Raw genomic sequence first — 19,678 nt, forward strand, 5'->3', positions numbered from 1 at the left:
GCACTTTTTCTAACGACACACCGTGACAAAACATTTAAATGTCAAAATATACCGAGAATTCCCTCGAAGAACACTGATTTATTCACCAATTTATTTAGATGGATACAGATGCAACGTAACTGCACGTTTCTAAGGCTTTCGCGTTAGTGTGAAGATCCCGAGCGAAAGGTGTATTTATTGCACCTTGGTAGATGAAAACACTTCGCGACGCCTTTAAAAGGTAAGGCTACATTGTTTTTTCCCCCCAAGTGCAATTCTATGGAAACTGATTGCAAAAGATACCTCACATTTCGATTGTCGAACGATATCGTCAACTTTCGAAATTGAGTTTCTCCAGCAAGAATTAATTGTTAATGATAATATTGCGATTCGTCAGTTTATTAGATAATCATACACATATATATACATATCAATATGTATATTTTTGACATAACTTCGAAAATTCGATGGCATATTCAATTTATTGTACAAATTTTTATCAAAACGTTCTCGTATTCTATGGAGAAGTTTGTAATGAAGTTTAATATAATTTATTATGTTTGCATATTTGTAAAATTTTTTATACGAATGTATAAAGTATTATTTTTAAAAATCACATTCATAAAATCTGATATTTATCTAGAAAAGATGTTTATACATGTATAATAAATATATATGTAACATACCAGAATATATTAGGTGTTTTTTTTTACATAAATATTTGATAAATTTTTTGACGACAATTCGTATTTATCATACGTGAACTCAATTATGATTTTTAAATTACAATAAATTGTATATTAATATGTGTACGTAATAATAATTGCGCATGCGTTGAAAATGATGTCTTATAAATTCCGCGCCAAAAACTGAAACTCGTTTGGACTTGGCATATGTTAGTTGTCTAAATATAAATCACTAGTGAACTTTTTGATGGAGAAATAATTTTTTCATTAATTGTTGTAGAAATATCGTTTCTGTATTCGTATTTGTATATGGAGATTTTGAAATGTCTCAACACGGTGCTGCTTTGCAAGCATATAATCAAGAACTTGTAAAGTGTAAATTTACATTTATTTATGTATAATTAATGTAATCGATAAAGAAAGTCCAGCATATTGTTAATCATTTTATATTAAAATATGAACATAAAATAGAAATGAATTGTATAGAATGACATGATGGTATATATAGGTTATAAAACTGGTATATATAAATATTTACATATTAACTTCAGATTTTTTTAGGTTTAGAAGAAATGAAATTGAGGCGCACAGAGTTACAGGCGGAAATCGAATCTCAGGAAGAAGAAAAAAATCACTTGCAAAGAGAAATAGAAAAGCTATCTTACAAATTAACACGTTTGAATGATAGTTTGACTAAGAAAATAACGGTCAGAAATGAATATGATAGGACTATTGCTGATACGGAAACAGCATACATAAAAGTAAATTTATGAAGAATTTGTACAAATACAAAGCACAATATAAGATGTAATGTATGTATATAAGTGTAAACAGTTTCCTATTACATCTGCAATTACAGATTTTGGAAAGTTCTCAGCTGTTGTTAAACATGATCAAGAGAGAAGCTACAAATCTAGACCAAACATTGATTAAAGCTAACATGGATAAAAAACAGTGTCAATGAAATGTAAAATAAAAATTAAACAAAATGGGGAACAGCGGCATTTATAAATTTATAAAATATATTTATTGAACTTGTAACTATAGAGACAAATCTATCAATATCATTTTAACAAGTATAAAATTGTAAATGTTTAATTTACAGAGTTACAATTTGTCTTTTAATATTCTTATATTTATATGACGGTATATTTCATAATGTATAACCTTATTTTTGCATTTATATTTTTGTCTTTTATGTAAGGCTAGTCTTATCAAATAATTTTATTTTATTGACAAAATTCATGTGAGGTAATAATTTTTATGTAATGCACATTACGTTAACATTAATTGTAACCAGTTGTTCGAATATTAATTATAAATTGTACATAGTAAATAATTAATACATAGTATTTACACAAAAGTACTATAACTAATTATATTTATCGTAATAACTTACTATGTATATAAAAACTGATTTTATTATATATATAACTGTTTTTTATAAAACTATTCTTAAATACATTTTATAATAAATTAATTTTATGAAAGAACATAAATCTTATAGATAAATTAATTCATAAAAACTTATAGATTAATTAATTTTTTAACTTCTCACTAGTTTATATAGTGATAAAACTGCCATTCCATTTATTGTAGTTTCAAAAATCTTTTAAATAATAAGAGCACTTAATACTTATTTTTTATAAATACAGTATTATGATTTGACTTTAAATAATTGTTTTTAAGTAACATACACTTTGAATTACTAATAAAAATACATTATATAATAATTATAATAAATAATGTACAAGAAAAACAGTTCTGATGTTTTATTCAATAATATAAATGATATGGAACTATACGATATTTGATTTTATTTTTTAATGTTTATACTCTATTCACATTCAAATAAAAATCGTATTAAAAATATTTTGATTGTAGTCAGAAATTTAAGCATTGCCAAAAGCTTTTTGTTCGTTCCATACATACAGTAACTCATTTGGATTTCCATATCCATGAGAAGTTATTACATATTTATAATTAAATCTTGTGTAATCTTTTTTATGAAAATGAAATTCCTCACAATGAAAAGGTTCTATGTCTGCCTTTTTTGCAACTATGCCTAAAAAAATATCATCAAATTTAAAGTGCTTAGTATAAAGACTAGTATAATACATATCTAAAAGAGCTTCTTTGGATAATATGTATGCACCAGCTGTAATATAAGGTGGCCACAAGTGATATGGATATTCGCTAAGAGAAATGTACCATTTGGAAGATTTGTGACGATGAGGTGAAGATACAAATACAAATCCTGCGAACAATCTAACATCGTCCGGAAGTTCAAAATCAAAAATTTGCCTTTTCGTTCTATTCATCGTAAATGTACTATCTATATTTTCTTTCTGAGGAAATTTTAAGTTTACACTATTTTGTTTACTATAATTAATTGGAGGAATTGTATGTAAAGTTCTATTATAAGAATTTTGCTTTAATTTATGAATAATTTGGTCCACGAGATATTCTTTTTTTCCTAATTTTTCATAAACAAATAAACTTTTTTTGTCGAAAGTACTTATTTGCGTAGTAGTATCATTATCCATTTTATCACTATCTTTAATTTCTCTTTTATGAGCACCAATTTTTTTAGGTTCTTTCAAATAATCAGGATAGTTAACTGGATTTCTTATAAATCTTAAAACATTTTTTACAGAAACGTATATATCATCATCAACAAACATGTAAAACTTTGAGTTTGGACAATACTTTACTAACCATTTAAAACCCATTATAGTTTTAATGGTATTATTATAATACGAATCTATAAAATCTGCTTGTATGATATCTCTATATTTTGCAGCCTCAATTTTCACTTTTGCTTGAAGTTCATCGTCATATGGATGTACACCTAACATAAAAATTGTTCTTAAAGGTACATCAAAAAATCGTTTCTCAAAACCCCAAGAATTTCTAATTGCCGATCGTCGTTCAAAATTCTCTATTGAAGATTTTACTACGTAGATAAGACGAAACGTACTGTATGCGGTGTCTACGCATTTCTGTTGATTATTAAGCAGAAATGTATACTTATATTCATTTATGGGTTCGACAGCAGGTTCTTCATTGTGTCGTAACGCGTTCACAAAATCATGTACATCACCTTCGTACGGATAAACAAAATTTGAATCGTACGTAATCTCAAATAAATGAGTGAACGCCCCAAAAAAATCAAGCAATGCAATAAGGCCAATGAAAATGCAAACGTAGGTCAACCTGATCTTCGATGTCAAACGAAGGCCTGTTTGAAAACAAGGACGTAACAAGCAATACATCCTTACAAAATATAGTCTTACATAATTTCTGTTTTATTACCTATAAAAATATATATATTTACATGAATATACATACATATTTATGCTAATAGAACATAAGTAAATACTTACACGATTATCCTGTATATAAAATGTAAGAATATCATTGAAATATACTTTAACATAATAAATTTATTGAGATTGATAAACAAGTACAGTAATGTCTCTATTAAGTTTATCTTCCAAAGAAATATTTCTAATATATATTATAAATTTTAAATTAACAACTTGTAAACAAATTATGTTGTTTTGAGTACATTCATTCAGATATTGACATACAAGTTTTTAGATACAATGTACAATATTATAATTCAATATTTTAAAGCTGGAACTCTGTTCATTTTGTCGCTCATAGTGGAGCACTTATCGACAGACAACTTTGATACGTTACCAACCAAATGTAGCAAAGTATTTAAATTTTCAAAATTTGCGTTACATTATTGACGTTTGATGTTGCGTTGAATAATAAAAGAATAAAAGTATATAAAAACGAAATAAATATATTCGTAACAAATCTAAGCAACATTTCGTGTCGATATAATAGTTAATAACAATATTAACAACAATTACTTTATTGTGAATATCTGACACGTAAATACTGTATATTATAAATTATCGCGATGATAGTTTCCTTCTACGTCTGTGAAACTTCAATAGAATATGAAATAAAAGAAATGTCAAATTAAAATTTAAATTCGCAGAAAAGAAAAGTAATTTCTATTAAAACGCTCTTGATCCTTGAAGGTAGCAGTAATTTTTTTTATATGAGCACACTGTTAATCCCTCATGGAATTGACGTTCGTCTAAAGTTGGCAAGCCTTCGCTCTGAAGTTAGCTGCGCACTTCAAAAGAATCGGAGCAAAGATGGACTCCTAAGAAATTTTTATACACACCAGTCGTTCGACTTTCGATTTTCTTCGTTAAATTTTCTTGAAACGTTCGGGATTATTCTTATATGACCGAGTCTGCCGTGTGAACGATGATTGTACAGGAACCAGTGCAGGTAATGTTAATAAAGCTGAAGGAGAAACCTAGCAGTGACGTACAATTTTCCATCCGGACGCATCGCGCACTTACTGATACTGACGTGAGAAATTAAAAACCGTTTGCAGACGTGTTTGTTATTTGACCAAAAGTTGATCGTCAATTCTGCGCGATATTTCATGACGCTCCCGTTAATTCCACGACGTTCTATCATTAATCAAGGTTATCAAGTTTCTAGTTGATTTCATATAGAATATATTCTCGTGCGAGGGTGAATTTGCTTGGGGTTGTTTGCTTTTATGAAATGGTCGTAAATGGGAGGGGATACGACTATAAATAAGTATAGGCGTTTATGACGTTTATGAATTTTTTGTATTTTACACTCGGGCCAATGAGCTTTTATGAATATCAGCGTGTTACTTTATGCATTAGCAGTTAACATCAAAAACGATGTACACACTTTTGTAAAGGACACATGTAAAAAATGTGGTTGAACATTTTTATTGTTAAGCGCATTCTGTCAATATATAGTAACGTGCTTAATTGCAGGCGGCCATATGGCATTGTTTAAATCATTATGCTTATCCAGATGCAATATTTTTAGCAGAAAGGTTATGTGCAGAAGGCAAGTTTCTTAATTATAATTTTTATAACGTCCAATTTTGTGTCTTTGATCCATCCTTTTATCACCTTTTATTACGTGTAATACTGTCATTTTAGTTGATACAGAAGAAACTTTATTTCTCTTGGCAACATGTTACTACAGATCCGGACGAATTAGGCAAGCTTATGCGTTACTTTCCAAGAAAGCTTCAAATTCTGCACAATGTAGATTCCTTTTAGCCAAGTGTTGTTACGATTTAGAAAAGTAAGTGCAAAATCGTTTCATTCCCTTATTTTTATGCATTCTGCCTAATTCAATATTTCAATTTGTAGATATGCAGAAGCAGAAGCGGCAATAATTGGGGGATATTATAAACAGTTGAAAAACTTGGAAGAAATTGCAACGCAGTTTGGAGAACATGCGTGCTTTTCACTTCAGATTATAGCAAAGATCTATTACAAGATGATGCGTACAGCAAAAGGAAACGATGCGCATAAATTAGCTTTAAAACTAAATCCATTTCTTTGGCATTCGTTCGAGGAACTGTGTAATGTTGGCGAAGTGGTGGATCCTATAAAAATTTTCCAATTGGATAAATTAGATAATTTTGCAATGTGCCATGGTACTACATCTGCTCCCACTTATGCAACTGACTCGGATTTTATTGTACCAACAAATAATTTGAATGGTACACCAGCTACGAATGGCACTACTATGTAAGTGTGCAATTGTGGAAGCATTTTTGTATCTTCATATTGTCATGTCACACGTGTCTTACAGTACCCCTGCACAAATGACAACAGCATCAACTATAATTAATGGCGTTGGCTCTGGCGTACGATTATATTCTGCAGATGAAAGTCCACAAAGTTTACCTACGCATTATAACAATTGTCCTTCAATATCACCAAGAGCTAAACTTCCACGGTACCGTAGTATGTTTAATAATAATACAATGAGCCCTCTTACTCCGAGCTTTGGTATTTTACCATTGGAAAGCAATACACCTGAACCAACAGTTTTACCTTCACATACTACCCTTACTGAAGCTAATGATCAGAAGAGTTTAGCAAAACGCGTTAGCAGTTTAAGGGCTCATGTAGGAGTAAGTTTTGAACAGGCATTATTCAATTTTTAAACGTGTATTGTATGATGTACTAAATTATATAGAAAATATTTTAACTCGCAGCAATTAATGTCAAGAAAAGAAACTCCTCTGCAACAAGGGAAACCAGTATTTTCACAATCGGGAAATACAAGTAATAGCGCCAATATTGTAACAGTTACTCCTACTACTCCAACGCCAGCACCACCAACGCTACAAGGTACCAATGTTAGACGTTCATCAAGGCTCTTCAGTCACAGCTATTCAGTCAAGGTAAATTTCTTTGTTTTATTAAAATTTTAATTGTATAGTATTGTATTGCATTATAAATACACTCAATATTATAAGTGCATTTAAAGTATTTTTTTTTTTTTTTATTAGGAAAATAATAAATCTCCGAATAGAAATAAATTTGCTACTCCGAAATCTCCGTCACGCAAAACGAAAGCTAGACTTTCAAAAACTAACTTAAACAAAGCTAATTTTAATGAATTAAATGAGAGAAATCGAAGTGAAAAAGAAAAAACTGAAACTATCACATCAGAAAAAGCTGTAGCCAGTGTAAATGCATTAAACAATCAGGGTAATACTAATGTCTGTGCAGTAACACTCCAGAAACAGTGTGCTGGTATGTTATTTATAATTTCATTTTGAAAAAATTATTTCTTGAGTATTTATATATATTGCGTACATGTAAATATTTTCAGAGGGTTTAATGTCACTGCTACAGGAATTAGGAATGGCATATCAACATTTAAGTCAATTTAATTGTAGCCAAGCTGTTGAAATATTAAGTGTTCTTCCGGCACAACACTATAATACAGGATGGGTATTATCTATGTTAGCTCGTGCACATTTTGAAATGGTAGATTATAAGAAAGCTGCCAGGTTGGTATTTGATATACTATGAAATTAAAAAGGTTGAAATAGTTGATAAGAAGTTTTAACTCAGTATTTTGTTGGTAGTTATTTCGCTGAAGTGAGGCAATTAGAACCTCAAAGGACTGAACTCATGGAAATTTATAGTACAGTTTTATGGCATTTGCACGCTGAAGTACAACTCTCTACTCTTGCACAAGAACTTGTTTCCGAAGATCGTAATTCTCCAGCGGCCTGGTGTGCTACTGGGAATCTGTTTTCTGCACAAACGGAACACGAAACAGCAATTAAATTCTTTCAAAGAGCTATTCAAGTACGTTATCCATTTACATATTGCAATATCGCTTATTTGTATGTTTGAATATTGCGGTAAATTTATACCGATTATAACTTGAAATGAAAGTTTTATTTTTCAAATGTATAATAGGTAGATCCCAATTTTCCATATGCCTACACACTCCTTGGTCATGAATACGTTCTGACAGAAGAGTTAGATAAGGCAATTACTGCATTTCGTAACGCCATCAGACTTGATCCTAGACATTATAATGCTTGGTAAGTCTCGTTAAATTACATATATAAATTTTGTTGGAATCTTACACATAAATAAGCGTGCTTAATATTAAGCTTTGTCACAAGATATTATTTTTGTAATAAACTAAGATTGTATTGCTTTATATTGTACGTATATAATTTTTCTTATTTTGTAGGTTTGGATTAGGGACCATATTTTCTAAACAGGAGCAATATAGTTTAGCAGAATTGCATTTTCAACGCGCTTTACAAATTAGCCCACAGAATTCGGCAATAATGTGCCACATCGGTGTTGTGCAACATGCACTAAAGAAAACTGATGAAGCTTTGAAGACTCTGAACACCGCGATCACGAATGATCCTGATAATATGTTGTGCAAATTTCATCGTGCAAGTATCAACTTCTCGATTGGCCGGCATGCGGAAGCACTTAGGGAATTCGAAGAATTGAAAAATATTGTACCCAAAGAATCTCTAGTCTATTATTCGATAGGAAAGGTAAGCCTTGTTACGGTCATTTTATTTTCACATTTTGCATTCTTTTCTCTGAAGTTGTTTCTTTGTTAGGTACATAAAAAGTTGGGTAATACCGATCTTGCACTAATGTACTTTAGTTGGGCGACGGACTTAGATCCAAAGGGTGTTAATAGCCAAATGAAGGAAGCTATATTAGGCCCAGGTCAGGGAGACGAAGAATCTCCAGCAACTCAGTCAGGTGATTAGCACAATTATTTATAGTGTAAATTTTACACAAATGAAATTTTATTACGTAAAACTTATTGATATTGTTATGTCATTTTCTTTATATGTGTATATATAAATACACGTATAGACGAACAGCAGATGCAGAGTAATTCGATGGAACAAGAAGTTGAAACTAACAGAGAAGCAAGTGCCGCGGGACTCGCCGCAAATGTCTCAGTTGAAGCTCATGCCGACGATAGCGACGATAGTTTATGAAGATGTCCTACTGTGTGCAAGATTGCTGTAAAATGAAGCATTATTGCGCGTCATTGTTTACCTTTTCTATTGATCGACTCGATCAGTCTTTCAACTAATTTAGCTCATTGTGAATTCATACTTTTTGCGTGCACTCGTCAATTTCGTCTGAGCAGTGCTTTATTATTAGACTTTTAATATTTATAATTGTTTTCGTAGTTTCTTGGTAGCGCTGCGTCCTTTTGAGAATTTAAACCGGCTGAAAACTATCTCTGGTTTGCTTTTTATTACATCTATTGGAAAGAAAAGGAGGTACTTCTGAATGATTGATATTCTTTGAGAGAAATAGTGAGAAAGAAGAGAAGTTTGAATGTGCGCGCGCGCGATCATGGGAGAAAGAGAAGCATGATAGAAAGAGTACATGAAAAGGGAGATTCAGCAATATCTATTTCGTCGATTTTGTACATTACGCGTTTCACTGTATATTTTTTACGATTGCTTTGTCTTACTTTTTGCGTTAAAGTATGAGCGAGTGTTAACGTAAGCATGCTGTAAGTAGATAGGAAATATAATTAATTAACTGAGTAAATAAGTATGAAAAAGTGTAAATGTAAATTATTATTACTATATTATCAATATTATTATCACCACTAGTGCTATCAGTACTATTATTCATATAATTACCGTTGCTGATTTAGTGATCATAAAAGAAAGAAAGAAACAAACAACAACAAAAATATTTTTGGCCATGTTAGTGGCCATTGGACGATCGTGCAATTCTCGTTGTGAGGTAGTCATCGTTGGATTCGTGTTGCAAGTGATTTCATCAGTGGATAGGTTGTTTTGCGCGCGATGAACAGTAGATATAGATGATTTTGACGAGTCAAACTCTTTTCATCCATGCTCGCAACTGTTTATCCTGGAAGTCTATGTCATATATTTACTGATGAAAAGACTATTTATGTTCTGAATAAAGTACACTCTACGATCACGAACATTATTTTGCCGTACAATAATTAACAATCACTTTTAATTCTGGCGTGCCTTAAACATATTCAACTTATTTCTTCCTCCGTGTCGTGCGATTTTATTTTATCATCTCGATTGACCATTACGTCGATTCTTCTTATACTTTGATAAGTGTTTTACAAAATACTGACGATGCTACTGACGATCACTTTATTCGGAATAAGTTGGTAATATGATCTAACGTAAATTCGTGGTATAGACGTTCCAGTGGCGTTCATTCGACTTTATTTATTTAAATTGCGTGCGAGAAGACTCTCCTTATCGCGGCATGATATGCTCCACGACGGTATCTCGTGTTCATGTTCATAAGAAAATATATACATATAAATATATGTATATATATGTATATATATATACACACACATATATATACATATACACATATATATACATATATGTGTATTAGGTGCGTTAACGATGCGTTACTGTGTTACCAGATTCTACATAAAGGTATGCATTTACGTACGCTGCATGAAAAAAATTGCACGAAGAGGTCGTAGCATTTTATATTGTATACATTCGAAGGAAACAGATAGTGATGGAGAGAGAGAGAGAGCGAGAGAGAGAAACAGTGTGTACTTGTGTATGTGTGTACGTAAGAGAGAAAGAGAATGAGAGTGAGGAGAGAGAGAGGGAGAGTAAGAGAGATAATGAAAAAGAATAGACGAATTGCCGACTGAAATCTGTATATATATAATATATAAGCATATGTATATGTGATACGGCATCTCGTCCCTCTTATTTTTTCAATTGTAGCGTATCCCAATTTTTTGTTTTTTTTTTTTTTTTTTTTTTTTGAAATCGTTTTTCGAATTTCTATGCTTGTCAAATGATGATTTATCAGCATCAAGTAGACTGCAAAACGACTGTTTCATTTCTTTCTTTTTAGATTTATAATTTTTGTACAAAGTCGAGTATAGCAACTCGAAGGCACCGGAGAAAAAAAGCGGTTTATTAGTTGTTTATTTTATTTTTTTTAGTTTTTAATTATGTATCTTCCTCTCTCTCGTCCGTTAACGCGGAGAAGATGAAGAACAATTACATTGTTTATGTTTTTTTCTCGTTAGCAAAATTACATACCGCATGCAAGCGAACCAAAGAGAATTCGTCTTAGGCTGCTAAGAGAGGGTAATCGATCGGTAATTTTACGGACTTCGAATTCGTCGTGGTGATTCTTCCTCTTCTTTAATTTTAATTTATTTATTCGATTTCGATCGTCCTTCTTTTCTTTTGCACTCGAAAGTAACACGACTTTCCCGGTAGCGAGCGATTGGAGCTCCTCCTTGATTTATCCCTAACTGTGACTCTGTCTGCAACACGTCGATGCGCTTTTTCAATTGTAAGGGTACAGATAAAAGGAGAGAGAGAGAGAGAGAGAGAGAGAGAGAAGAAAAAAGAAAGGATTAACATTGTGCGACATTGTATGAGCGAAATGTTTCATTTCTTCCCTCTTAATGTTCATGCTTCAGTCTACCTGACTCTTATGAACAGTGACTCGACGGTTGTTGCAATTTTCTTTTTCTAGGAATTTCGTCGTGTTACTCCGTTTTACGAACAGATGTACGTGCAAAAATAAAGGCCTGCACTTTGTACAAAGTTGTTACCTGTCCTTTAATCACCGATATGTCGTTAAATGGAGTAAACGTAGTAACAATAGCACTTACAGAGATTATTCCTTCGCAGAATGTTACCTTCGGTTAATCGTCGTTTATTTTAATAATTGACAATTGTTTATTTTTCATATCCGACCGAAATATTTATTTGATCTTATCAATCGTACATAACTACTACCGTGTCATAGCCAGTCATATATTTTTCAATATGAAAAAATTCGAAAAATTATGCATATATTTACCAGGAACTTTTATGATATATGACAGGCCACTTTAAACAACGTTTGTGACGAACATAAGCAGGATTTTCATACTGATCGAAGTATCGTATTTGATTTTACAAGTACATATGTATTTATTACATGTTTTTCAGAATGAAGAATATAATGATGAATAATTATTTGAAATGAATATCTCTTTTCATTCGAAAGATTATTTTTCACAGATGTGTTACGGAATAATCATTTATTTTTCATATTGATTGAAACGTTTATTTAATTTCACGTGAAGATTTTTTTTTCATTTGCCGCGGAAATTTTTGTCGAAAACGAAACCTGAAATCAATTATTTCTTTCATTGTACATTAGTCGATTCGAAATAATCACTTAGCTTCTCATTGACCAATGTTGAAATATTATTCGACATTCGTTTGACTTCACAACTGTATTATGTTTAAATTTCTTGTGCCACTCACGAATTGATGAACGTGACGGTGGATCTCTTCCATACTTAGTTCTGAAGTTTCGCCGAATCTGCAGATTCGATTTAGGTTCAATAAACCATCATACACACTGTGCCTTCTCCTGAGGAATAGCCATTTTATAAGAGGTTCATTTAACAGTATTTTATTCATCAACAAAGTACGGTTGTATTGAAATGCAATGTGATAAAAACCTTGATAACCACTGAGTACATAGAACAAATCTGATGAAGATATCTCATCAATTGCCTTTGTGATAAATTTTTGAAATTGCAGAGAGACTTTATGGACATCCTGTACGTTTCTCCCGTTTTGTTTGACGTTTGATAGTTTGTGTTTAATGCTCGATATTGGAGGTAAACTTCAAGAAATCCTAACGTTCATCCAAATGTTCTAATTTTCAAAATGACGATGAAAGAACATTTCTTTTTTCCAACTTTAAGACGTTCGAATTTTCACGATTCTCGTGAATAAAAATTCATACTCGATGTAAAAACATATCTTTAAAAAAGATGAACTCAGGATTGTTGAAACTAGAGGCTTCAGGTTTTAAAATGAGAGTAGATTTCTTGTCGTATGATTTCCTCTTCAATTTTTCATGAACTGATTATTTTGGTATGCTCCAGTGTATATGAAAATCTCGTTTGTATCTCATTAAAATACACGTCGAGGCATTTGTCGTTGTATCAGTGATTAACGAGCGTATTTTCATTACGTAACTTGCGATCAGCTCGAAACGTCAGTGCGTGGCAGAGCGAGAGAAGCGAGCTCGTTTTTCTTTAGCGTTTCTCTGCGAATGAAAGTCTTAAGATCTTACATTGTAAACGAGAAATTATCTATTGTTCAACAACGCTTTTATCAACGTTGGCTGCGTTATCTTGTATATAAATAGGAATTATTTTTTTGTACGTTCTACATCGGTGAAAGTTGTCTGCTTGTAACTTATCGTTAGAAAAATTCGTGCGTACATGAGTGAAGCATGAGTGCGTTTGGTTACGTTGAAACTGGTGAGTATTACATATTTATATTATATATATAATAGAGGTATCCATAAGTAATGTCGCTTTTTGATACTGTACAAAATTTTATTTCATTTAAATTATTTTATTTATTTAAATTATCGTCACTTTATTTTATTTATTTAAATTATCGTCATTTTATTTTATTTAAATTATTTTATTTATTTAAATTATCGTCATTTTATTTTATTTAAATTATTTTATTTATTTAAATTATCGTCATTTTATTTTATTTAAATTATTTTATTTATTTAAATTATCGTCATTTTATTTTATTTAAATTATTTTATTTATTTAAATTATCGTCATTTTATTTTATTTAAATTATTTTATTTATTTAAATTATCGTCATTTTATTTTATTTAAATTATTTTATTTATTTAAATTATTTTATTTATTTAAATTATCGTCATTTTATTTTATTTAAATTATTTATTAAATTTATTAATTATTTAATTATTTGTTATCGATACATCCCGTAAATAATCTTATCTATAGTTAAATAAATAATCGCGCAAAATACAACATTTTCGAGTGTTCCTCTTTCTAGTTCTTGGAAAGAGAGATGCAAACCAGCTTGGAAGAACCCTCACGCACGAGCATTTATCGATGACATTCACTACGTTTTACGTGCAACCCCCATCCCACTTAAAACGATTCTTCAATGGCAAAATCGAGCTTCAGAATGTCGGAATGCTGAAACAATATCCGTAAGTATGATAAATTAGACGCGATGTTTAATCCCTTATATATGTATTTATCACTTGTGTTAGTCTGTATAACATATATTTTTTTTTTATATATTATTTTATTTTATTTTATATGAATTTTATATTTATTATTTATTTTATTTTAATTTCATATATATTATTTTATTTTATTTTATATGAATTTTATATTTATTATTTATTTTATTTTAATTTCATATATATTATTTTATTTTATTTTATATGAATTTTATATTTATTATTTATTTTATTTTAATTTCATATATATTATTTTATTTTATATTAATTTTATATTAATGTATTTTATATTTTATTTTATATTAATGTATTATTTCAGTTTTTATTAATTCTATATATAATATTTTATTTTATATATATTATTTTATTCTATTTTATATGAATTTTATAATGTTATTTTATTTTATATTAATTTTACATGTATTATTTTATTCTTTATCGTGATTGTTCTTATTATCTTTGCCTACACGCAATATACGCGGCATATATTTTTACCAAAGACCATTGAAATTCAGCAAACGATTCTATAATAACGATTGCAACGATTCCTTTCCCTTGCAGTTATAGCGATCTTTATAATTTAATATATAACGATCAATGCACGAAGGATGCTGTTTTGGAGGATGTGAAATTGTACAAAGAATTTGGCGGTGGTACTATTGTAGAAAATAGCAATCACGGCTTGCAACGCAACATTCCATTCATGAGGGAAGTCAGTGAAGCAACTGGAATTAATATCATTGCTGGGACTGGTAAAATATTCTCACAATTCATTAATTATGTTTCACTGTAGGGAACTGTAAAAACGCTCGAAAAAATGATCTAAAATACTTCCTCTCCTGTTATAAATATTTGGAATTTGACAAATTTTCATGTCATTTTGTGACTTGTGATTGATTGTACGGACAGACACTTTTGTTCAAAAAAATCTTAGGATACTTTTCATTTTTGATATTCGGTATATATTTATGGTAGATAATAAATTCTTTGTTTTCTTATAAAGAATTCTTTCTTTATAAAGATTTTTTACGTACATCTTGTGAAGAGATCTTTTTTTGTTTCCTTACAGAATACCTATTGCTTAAATTATTATTATTTGTTTGTTATTACTTAAATTGTTATTCAAACAATTAATTATTACTTGTCGTATTATTTGTATACATTGACTTACACATTCATATTGCATTTGCTATCGTCTATTTTAGTTTTGAAATATCTGTTCTAAGACTTTTCACTTTTGAATAAATTATAAATAAAAGCTTTTTAGGCAGACAGTTCCACTTATTTCACCTTCTAATTTATTTGTTTTTTACTGGATAAATAATAAAGGTTATTACGTCGACGCGACTCAGACTAACCAGGATCTATCAAAGGAAAAGATGTATGATGTAATGTTGAAAGAAATGACCATTGGCTGCGAGGACTATCCCGACGTGAAGACAGGATTCATAGGAGAAGTTGGAAGCGCTTGGCCAATTACACGTATGTAATTTTACATTGAATATTATTTCTTGATAATATTTTCTATATTTTTTTGAAGTACTTCTGAATAAAACTGTTTACGACAAGAACAATTTTTGTAAAACTGGCTTCTCTTTCAAGCCAATCTTCAGATATAATTTTAAGATTTTATAGAAAATGAAGTAAGAAAATCGATCATTCCAGATACACTACTTTCATATTAGTAAGTTAAAATTTAAGAAAAGTAGCAATTTCTATCGAAATAAAATTTTTTATAACAATCTGAATATCTCAAGACATTACTATTGTGATATCGTTTCCTCTTCCATTGGATTAATTGAATTAATTTATTATGACGATATAACATAATATAAGACTATTTATTACTTCATATGTGTGAAATTAATTTCTTAATTTATATAAAACATATTCCATATATTTTTTTTTGCTTTTAGAGGAATTCTATATGCTGAATTTTTAAAAATAATTTATCTTATATATCTATTATATATTTCATTCATTTATTATATATATATATATATATATATATATATATATATATATATATATATATATATTTTTTATACTTATATAATTTATACATATTTCATATAATTTAATATTAATTATTTTAGTCATTTTAAGAATTATCTCTCTAATTAATATTTTGTTGTAAAACATATTTTTGATCTTATATAATTATACATTAAAGTCTGATAGTGCGATTATTATACGATTGATTATTCTTGTTTTGTAGTATGACTCACATTTTAATTTTTCAAACAGCGTTCGAGAAACGAGCTATTCAAGCAACCGCGGAGGTTCAACAGCAATTGAAGTGCCCGGTCAGTTTTCATCCTGGAAGGAATCCTGCTGCACCCTCCGAGATAATGAGAATTTACCAAGAAGCTGGCGGCGATGCAAAAAAGGCAATCCTTTCTCACCTCGATCGTACGTTTAATCAGATATTATTATACTATTATATTATATCGTTCAAAAGTTTGAGGCTCTCATTCATTTCATATTTCAAAAACAGACATATTTATGTTTTATTATATTCACGTAAATATAGTGTAGTAGTAATAAACTTTATTTCAGCCTAAGAGCCATGAAATGTGGACTTGGTGTATATATTTTCCTCTTTTCTCACTCACTCGTTTCTCTCATTCATTCCAATATTGTTTTGCGCACGCTGTATTAAAAAACTATATTGCTATTTTGAAATTTTACATACATTTCTTTTCATCTGCTCCTCCTAGCAAGTTTTTGAAATGTTCCCTCCATGTCTCTATTTTAATTTTATTGTTGCTGCTTGTCTTCTTTTTCCTTTCTTTATTTATGTACTCCCAGATTTTTCTCTCGTTTCTTGCCCTCCTGATTTCTTCCTCCTCTTCTTGCTTTTTTCGTTTCTCCTTGCACTCGCACAGACTTCTGAACTCCGCTTCCTTCTTTGCGTAGTCTTCTTTCTTTACTTTACCCTGTTTCCAATTCTTGTAGCATCACTTTCCTTTTTTCTCTGGTGCATTCTCTATTCCACTAATATTTCTGTCCAGGCTTCCGTTTCCGCAGTACTATTTTCTTTATCTCCATCGCTTCCTCTACCGCCGTTTTTAGATTTTCCCAGTCCTTGCCTACCTCCTCTTCTTCCTCTTATCTTTCGTTACTTCCTTGTACTTCTCTATACATCCTGGCTTCCAGCATCTTACCTTCTTTTCTTGATCCTCCTCTGCTTCTAAGCTGTTTCCGCCGCAGGCGGAAATTATATTTATTGTCACAAAGGTTGGTGATCGGAGTCTATCCTGTCTCCTACATAGAACTTTTCTATCATGTCCAGCCCTGTGTTGTTGGTCATAACGTAGTCAATGACAGTGGCTCCACGCTTCTCTACATATGTGAATTCTCCTATTCACGTAAATGTAAATCACATAAATATAATTGTAATATCATAATGTAAATATTATGATATAAAATAATATAATATATAATAATAATGATAATAACAATATATGGTATAATAATAATATAATATAAGTAATTATAATACGAATATTTTTTTTATAATACAAATATTGTACTGCATCGGATCAAAGTGATTCGACGTTGATTAATCGAGAGTTACTCGACAGGGACTATACTCAGCCCAGAGGATCTTTCGGAGTTCGCCGATGACGCGAAATGTTATTGCCAGTTCGATCTTTTCGGATCCGAATGTTCCTTTTATCAGTTGAGCCCATCTGTAGACATGATCTCTGACGCACAACGAATCGATCGTGTGAAACATCTTCGAGACGAGCAGAGATTAAATCGCGTTCTGTTAAGTCACGATATTCACACCAAGCACAGATTGGTATGTATTTACTTAACTAATTCACATTTCACAAGATTTGAAAATTTCTCCCGATATTAAAATTAATAGCTGAACATTATAAAGATTTCTCGAATCTTAACTAATCCTAATCAATTAGGACATTTCACTATGTTTGTTGATTTTTTTTTCATTATTGGATGAATTCAACATTCAATTCTTTTATCTGAAGCTCTTTTTTTTTTTTAATCATTGGAACTACAGAGGTTTAGTTTTAAAAATTTTATTCAATATATTTTCAATAAACATTATTGTCAAATGCTGGTTACAGCAATATTTCCATTAATCTTGTTATCAATGAACTTCTGTTCTAATTATTAAATCTTCTTTTCATAAGGTATACCTTCTTTTTTAAATACAGATAAAATTCGGTGGACATGGATTTTCTCACATTTTGAACAACGTTGTGCCGAAGATGAGACTAAAGGATTTCACTTCTGAAGAAATCGACACCCTACTTATTCATAACCCAAGGACTTGGTTGACGTCTTAACTTCCTAATAGAAAATATTTTTATAAAGGTATTGTCAGAGGAAGATTTACACACTGATCAACAACTATATATCAAGTAAATTTTATGCTGTAAACGTTTATACTGAATTTATAATAAATTTATCAGTCTTCTTTTTTTAAATAAATACAATTTAAAAATTATAAATATGCACCAATAGATTATATACTAAGTTTTAAGTTCTAATATTAATTTGAAAATAAAGAGGATTTGATACAATTTTTTGCTACAATCATCACGATTAAATTATTCCTAAAATTATACTTTACAAAAGTCTACTTGCTTTATTTCATAATGCTACAATTCATAATGATTCATTATTTCAAATTTTCTATTTTATTTCAAATAAAATATATACTTGTTTTTCTTCTTTTTCTATAATTTTTTCCTCGCTTTTTATTAAATTTTCTATTCCAAGTTTATAAAACTCCCATACCAGCAAGTTCTGTTATTTTAAATTCAGAAAAATTATTTAAGTATTAATATATTAATATTAAGATTAATGTTAGACATTAATATATTATTAATACACAATTATATAATGTAACAAATTAATATAGTATAATAGAATTATAAATAATATATTATATTAATATATATATTTAATACATATTAATATATATATAACATAATATACATTAATATATTATTTACTACTTATTATAAAAAATTACGTTATCAAAAATAATAAGCAATTTTCTACATACTATCTTCTAGAAATCTCAACATAACACAAACACTGCGTGGGCAGATCTTCTTTGTATTACAATATTTTCCTAAATATTTACCCAAATTTGCTGGCAAATCCAAGTTTATTTTAACCATGGAAAGCTACCATGGAATAGCTGCCTTCAAACAATCTCGAAATTGTCTCGTTACTAACACGTATCTATATGTACTATAAATAGCAATTAATATCTAGAAGGTTTGTTACCATCCCCACTCTTCTTTGTATTACAACAATTTCCTAATTGCTAAGACTTCCCATGTTTATATTGGAGACCTGGTTCAATCATGGAAAGTTAAATATCTGCCTACTGTCACATTGCTATCTATACCAGGCAATAATTGTTATCACTTAATACGTATCACATTTGCGTATCAGAAATAGATTAGAGACAGTACGATGATCGACATCGAGAACGATATTAATCTGTAGCTTAAACTGTAGCTTAAATATAAATGCGTCGACTTATCCGGCGTCATAATT

At 30.0% G+C, this 19,678-nt stretch overlaps 4 protein-coding genes across 9 annotated transcripts; 3 read left to right on the forward strand and 1 right to left on the reverse strand.

Moving 5' to 3' along the window:
• Nucleotides 1-93: 93 nt before the first annotated feature.
• LOC122528444 (Sjoegren syndrome nuclear autoantigen 1 homolog) lies at nucleotides 94-1,754 on the forward strand. Of its 6 annotated transcripts, XM_043653541.1 has the most exons (4): nucleotides 794-874; nucleotides 946-1,040; nucleotides 1,227-1,426; nucleotides 1,525-1,752. In XM_043653541.1, exons 2-4 carry the CDS (start codon nucleotides 989-991, stop codon nucleotides 1,627-1,629), a joined length of 357 nt encoding a protein of 118 aa, XP_043509476.1. In that variant the 5' UTR covers nucleotides 794-874; nucleotides 946-988; the 3' UTR covers nucleotides 1,630-1,752. The 6 variants fall into 6 exon arrangements, with proteins under 6 accessions (XP_043509478.1, XP_043509477.1, XP_043509480.1 ...); XM_043653543.1 differs by lacking the exons at nucleotides 794-874; nucleotides 946-1,040 and adding an exon at nucleotides 94-220 and having other exon boundaries at nucleotides 1,525-1,753; XM_043653542.1 differs by having other exon boundaries at nucleotides 778-1,040; nucleotides 1,500-1,610.
• Nucleotides 1,755-2,457: 703 nt separating this feature from the next.
• LOC122528440 (beta-1,3-galactosyltransferase brn) lies at nucleotides 2,458-4,700 on the reverse strand. The gene is made up of 2 exons (XM_043653534.1): nucleotides 4,052-4,700; nucleotides 2,458-3,980 (listed from the first exon to the last, which is right to left on the reverse strand). The coding sequence occupies exon 2, from the start codon at nucleotides 3,938-3,940 to the stop codon at nucleotides 2,558-2,560; it is 1,383 nt and encodes a 460-aa protein (XP_043509469.1). The 5' UTR covers nucleotides 3,941-3,980; nucleotides 4,052-4,700; the 3' UTR covers nucleotides 2,458-2,557.
• Nucleotides 4,701-4,801: 101 nt separating this feature from the next.
• Nucleotides 4,802-10,019, forward strand: LOC122528439 (cell division cycle protein 27 homolog). The gene is made up of 13 exons (XM_043653533.1): nucleotides 4,802-4,982; nucleotides 5,513-5,588; nucleotides 5,684-5,831; nucleotides 5,900-6,283; nucleotides 6,348-6,672; nucleotides 6,757-6,945; nucleotides 7,054-7,300; nucleotides 7,380-7,560; nucleotides 7,639-7,864; nucleotides 7,979-8,106; nucleotides 8,262-8,583; nucleotides 8,653-8,800; nucleotides 8,918-10,019. Exons 1-13 carry the CDS (start codon nucleotides 4,959-4,961, stop codon nucleotides 9,043-9,045), a joined length of 2,526 nt encoding a protein of 841 aa, XP_043509468.1. The 5' UTR covers nucleotides 4,802-4,958; the 3' UTR covers nucleotides 9,046-10,019.
• A 3,028-nt stretch (nucleotides 10,020-13,047) lies between these two features.
• On the forward strand, nucleotides 13,048-18,595 carry LOC122528402 (phosphotriesterase-related protein). Its single transcript, XM_043653465.1, has 7 exons — nucleotides 13,048-13,373; nucleotides 13,936-14,095; nucleotides 14,693-14,883; nucleotides 15,461-15,613; nucleotides 16,379-16,543; nucleotides 17,719-17,939; nucleotides 18,319-18,595. Exons 1-7 carry the CDS (start codon nucleotides 13,346-13,348, stop codon nucleotides 18,448-18,450), a joined length of 1,050 nt encoding a protein of 349 aa, XP_043509400.1. The 5' UTR covers nucleotides 13,048-13,345; the 3' UTR covers nucleotides 18,451-18,595.
• The last annotated feature ends 1,083 nt before the right edge of the window (nucleotides 18,596-19,678 follow it).

This window comes from Frieseomelitta varia, unplaced genomic scaffold, assembly GCF_011392965.1.
Source record: "Frieseomelitta varia isolate USP_RPSP 00005682 unplaced genomic scaffold, Fvar_1.2 scaffold_250, whole genome shotgun sequence".
Lineage (NCBI taxonomy): Eukaryota > Metazoa > Arthropoda > Insecta > Hymenoptera > Apidae > Frieseomelitta > Frieseomelitta varia.